The 5000-nt window shown below is 53.5% G+C and overlaps 1 protein-coding gene across 1 annotated transcript in view; it reads left to right on the top strand.

Annotated features, from left to right (window-relative positions):
* Positions 1-5000, top strand: part of LOC127919379 (intermembrane lipid transfer protein VPS13B-like) — a 72427-nt gene that overhangs the window by 46818 nt on the left and 20609 nt on the right. The window contains exon 4 of the mRNA XM_052502871.1: positions 4962-5000. This exon is cut by the window's right edge and continues 133 nt beyond it. Coding sequence (XP_052358831.1) covers positions 4962-5000 — 39 coding nt within the window. The remainder of the gene's footprint in view (positions 1-4961) is intronic.

Below are 5000 nucleotides of genomic sequence, written 5' to 3'. Positions count from 1 at the left end.
GGCCCTGGTCTAAAGTAGTGCACTATGTAGGGAATAGGGCCCCTGGTCTAAAGTAGTGCACTATATAGGGAATAGGGTTCTGGTCTACAGTAGTGCACTATATAGGGAATAGGGCCCTGGTCTAAAGTAGTGTACTATATAGGGAATAGGGCTCTGGTCTAAAGTAGTGCACTATATAGGGAATAGGGTTCTGGTCTACAGTAGTGCACTATGTAGGAATAGGGCTCTGGTCTAAAGTAGTGTACTATATAGGGAATATGGTTCTGGTCTAAAGTAGTGTACTATGTAGGGAATAGGGCTCTGGTCTATAGTAGTGTACTATATAGGGAATAGGGTTCTGGTCTACAGTAGTGCACTATGTAGGGAATAGGGTCTGGTCTATAGTAGTGTACTATGTAGGGAATAGGGTGCCATAGGGTTTTGGTCTATAGTAGTGTACTATGTAGGGAATAGGGTGCCATAGGGTTTTGGTCTAAAGTAGATAATAAACGACACAGACATTTAATTCAGAGGATAATTGTTAACTCCTAGAGTCAGTTTATTGTTCCCGTCTGGCCCGACCCCCACATGCTTCTCATCAGCAATCCCGAAGATTCCATCCCATAATAATCTGAATCTATTTTTAACGTCTGAATCAGAATGTGTTTATCTCGTTGTCGTCCGTTGTTTACTGAGACCTGCAGTCAGACACCCTCAAATTCACAATTCAGTTTGATTACAGCTGCTGATTAACATCAACCCCAGTTACGGAGGAGGGGAGGGGAGGAGAGGGGAGGAGAGGAGGGGAGGAGGAGGAGGGGAGGGGAGGGAAGAGGAGGGGAGGGGAGAGAGGAGAGGGAGGGAGAGAGGAGAGGAGAGGAGGGGGAGGGGAGAGCGAATGAGAATGAGAGGAGAGGAGACATATTTTCTCCGTCTGGTTTGGAGAGGAGAATGTGTAGAGGGAGAGGGAGGGGAGAAAGGAGAGGACAGAGGGTTTCAGGGGAGCTGGAGGAGAACCTTGTTACCCCCAACTACTGTACTCACCAACCACAGGTTAAGGGGGAGGATGATACCAGCACCCTGACACACACACACACCACCCCTGACACACACAGACCACCCTGGGGACACAGAGGACACACCACCCTGACACACACAGACACCACCCTGACACACACAGGGGAGAGGAGAGGAGAGGAGAGACACCACCCTCCTGAGGAGAGGGGACCCACCCCTGACACACACACACACACACACACACACACACAGGACACACACACACACACACACACAGGACACACACAGAGGAGGGGACAGGGGAGATGGGATGAGGGGACACACCCTCCTGGGGAGACACAGGAGACAGGGGACACACACACACACACACACACACAGGGACACACACACACACAGGGGAGACACGGATGAGAATGAGAGGAGAGGAGACACCACCCTGACACACACACACCAGCACCCTGACACACACACACACACCCTGACACACAGACACCACCCTGACACACACAGACACCACCCAGACACCACACCACCCTGACACACACACACACACACACACACAGACACACACACACACACACACACACACACACACACACACACACACCTGGGGACACACACACCACCCTGACACACACCACCACCCTGACACACACACACCACCCTGACACACACACACCACCCTGACACACACACACAGACACACACACAACCCTGACACACACACAGACACACACACCACCCTGACACACACACACCATGCACACACACACACACACACACACCACACACACACACACACACACACACCACCCTGACACACACACACCACCACTGACACACACACCACTGACACACACACCACCCTGACACACACGCAGTCTGTCATTCCACTGACAGGATCACTCTGCTCAGTGTCTCTCCAAGGCTGTAAATTGCCATATTGTTAGTTTGTAGCGTTCCCACTCAGCGTGTCGCCACACAGAGATATGTCTGGAAAACAGATCCCCCAGAGGGCAATGGGAAGAGATGGGAGAGGAAGAGAACATGGCCCAATGTTGTCATCCCTAGTCGCTGCCAAACCCATTAATGAGCTAAGAGTTACAGAGGGACTCCTGGGCCGCCTCTTCCTTCTCCTCCTCCTCCTCTTCCTCCTTCTCCTCCTCTTCCTTCTCCTCCTCCTCCTCTTCCTCCTTCTCCTCCCCTCTCCTTCTCCTCCTCCTCCTCTTCCTCCTTCTCCTCTCTTCCCTCCTCCTCCTCTTCCTCCTCTTCCTTCTCCTCCTCCTCTTCCTCCTCTTCCTCCTCCTCCTCCTCTTCCTTCCCTCCTCCTCTTCCTCCTCTTCCTTCTCCTCCTCCTCTTCCTCCTTCTCCTCCTCTTCCTTCTCCTCCTCCTCTTCCTCCTCTTCCTTCTCCTCTGCCTCTTCCTCCCTCCTCTTCCTTCTCCTCCTCCTCCTCTTCCTTCTCCTCCTCTTCCTTCTCCTCCTCTTCCTCCCTCATCTTCCTTCTCCTCCTCTTCCTTCTCCTCTGCCTCTTTCTCCTCTTCCTTCTCCTCCTCCTCTTCCTCCTCTTCCTTCTCCTCTGCCTCCTCCTGCCCCCTTCCTCCTCCTCCTCCTCTTCCTCCTTCTCCTCCTCCCTCCTCTTCCTCCTCTTCCTTCTCCTCTGCCTCTTCCTCCTCCTCTTCCTTCTCCTCCTCCTCCTCTTCCTCCTTCTCCTCCTCCTCTTCCTCCTCTTCCTTCTCCTCTGCCTCTTCCTCCTCTTCTTCTTTCTCCTCCTCCTCTTCCTCCTCTACCTTCTCATATGCCTCCTCCTCTTCCTCCTCTTCCTCCTCCTACCTTCTCCTCTGCCTCTTCCTCCTCCTCTTCCTTCTCCTCCCCTCCTCCTCCCTCCTCTTCCTCCTCTCCTCTTCCTCCTTCCTCCTCCTCCTCCTCTCTTCCTCCTTCTCCTCCTCCCTCTGCCTCTTCCTCCTCTTCCTCTCCTCCTCCTCCTCTTCCTCCTTCTCCTCCTATGCCTCCTCCTCCTCCTCTTCCTTCTCCTCTACCTTCTCTTCCTCCTCTACCTTCTCCTATGCCTCCTCCTTGTCCTCTTCCTCCTTCTTCTGCTCCTCATTCTCCTCCTTGTCTTTGGAGCACAGAGGGGCCTCTTCCTCCCTCTCCTCCCTCTCCTCCTTGTCCCCCAATGTCAGAGGGGCCTCCTCCCTCCCTCCTGTCCCCTTTCCTCCCAGGGGCCTCCTCCCTCTCCTCCTCTCCTCCTTGTCTTTGTGTTGTTCCTCCCAGGGGCCTCCTCCCTCTGATCCTCTCCTACTGTGAACTTTGTGTTGTTCCTCCTCCTCTGTCCCAGCTGATGACTCTCCTACTGTGAACTCAGCATTGTGTTGTTCCTCCCAGGGTGATGACTCTCCTACTCTCAGCATTGTGTTGTTCCTCCCAGGGTGACTCTGTCCCAGCGGGTGATGACTCTCCTACTGTGAACTCAGCATTGTGTTGTTCCTCCCAGGGTGATGACTCCTCCTCAGTGAACTCAGCATTGTGTTGCCTCCCAGGGTGATGACTCCTACTGTGAACTCAGCATTGTGTTGTTCCTCCCAGGGTGATGACTCTCTCCTACTGTGAACCCAGCATTGTGTTGTTCCTCCCAGGGTGACTCTGTCCCAGCGGGTGATGACTCTCCTACTGTGAACCCAGCATTGTGTTGTTCCTCCCAGGGTGATGACTCTCCTACTGTCCCATTGTGTTGTTCCTCCCAGGGTGATGACTCTCCTACTGTGAACTCAGCATTGTGTTGTTCCTCCCAGGGTGACTGTCCCAGCGGGTGATGACTCTCCTACCTCCTCAGCATTGTGTTGTTCCTCCCAGGGTGATGACTCTCCTACTGTGAACTCAGCATTGTGTTGTTCCTCCCAGGGTGATGACTCTCCTACTGTGAACTCAGCATTGTGTTGTTCCTCCCAGGGTGACTCTGTCCCAGCGGGTGATGACTCTCCTACTGTGAACTCAGCATTGTGTTGTTCCTCCCAGGGTGATGACTCTCCTACTGTGAACTCAGCATTGTGTTGTTCCTCCCAGGGGACTCTGTCCCAGCGGGTGAACTCTCCACTGTGAGTTCCTCCCAGGTGTTGTTCCTCCCAGGGTGATGACTCTCCTAGGTGAACTCAGCATTGTGTTGTTCCTCCCAGGGTGACTCTGTCCCAGCGGGTGATGACTCTCCTACTGTGAACTCAGCATTGTGTTGTTCCTCCCAGGGTGATGACTCTCCTACTGTGAACTCAGCATTGTGTTGTTCCTCCCAGGGTGACTGACTCTCCTACTGTGAACTCAGCATTGTGTTGTTCCTCCCAGGGTGATGACTTCCTCCTTGTCTTTGGAAGTCAGCATTGTGTTGTTCCTCCCAGGGTGATGACTCTCTCTACTGTGAACTCAGCATTGTGTTGTACCCTCCCAGGGTGACTCTGTCCCAGCGGGTGATGACTCTCCTACTGTGAACCTTGTGTTGTTCCTCCCAGGGTGATGACTCTCCTACTGTGAACTCAGCATTGTGTTGTTCCTCCCAGGGTGATGAGCTTCTCCTACTGTGAACTCAGCATTGTGTTGTTCCTCCCAGGGTGACTCTGTCCCAGCGGGTGATGACTCTCCTACTGTGAACCCAGCATTGTGTTGTACCTCCCAGGGTGACTCTGGTCCAGCGGGTGATGACTCTCCTACTGTGAACTCAGCATTGTGTTGTTCCTCCCAGGGTGACTCTGTCCCAGCGGGTGATGACTCTCCTACTGTGAACTCAGCATTGTGTTGTTCCTCCCAGGGTGATGACTCTCCTACTGTGAACTCAGCATTGTGTTGTTCCTCCCAGGGTGTCCAGCGGGTGACTCTCCTACTGTGAACTCAGCATTGTGTTGTTCCTCCCAGGGTGACTCTGTCCCAGCGGGTGATGACTCTCCTACTGTGAACTCAGCATTGTGTTGTTCCTCCCAGGGTGACTCTGTCCCAGCGGGTGATGACTCTCCGTTCTCC

Source organism: Oncorhynchus keta, unplaced genomic scaffold (genome assembly GCF_023373465.1).
Source record: "Oncorhynchus keta strain PuntledgeMale-10-30-2019 unplaced genomic scaffold, Oket_V2 Un_contig_16457_pilon_pilon, whole genome shotgun sequence".
Classification (NCBI taxonomy): Eukaryota; Metazoa; Chordata; class Actinopteri; order Salmoniformes; family Salmonidae; genus Oncorhynchus; species Oncorhynchus keta.
Note: the sequence above shows the minus strand (reverse complement) of the source record. Positions and strands in the feature narration are given on the sequence as shown.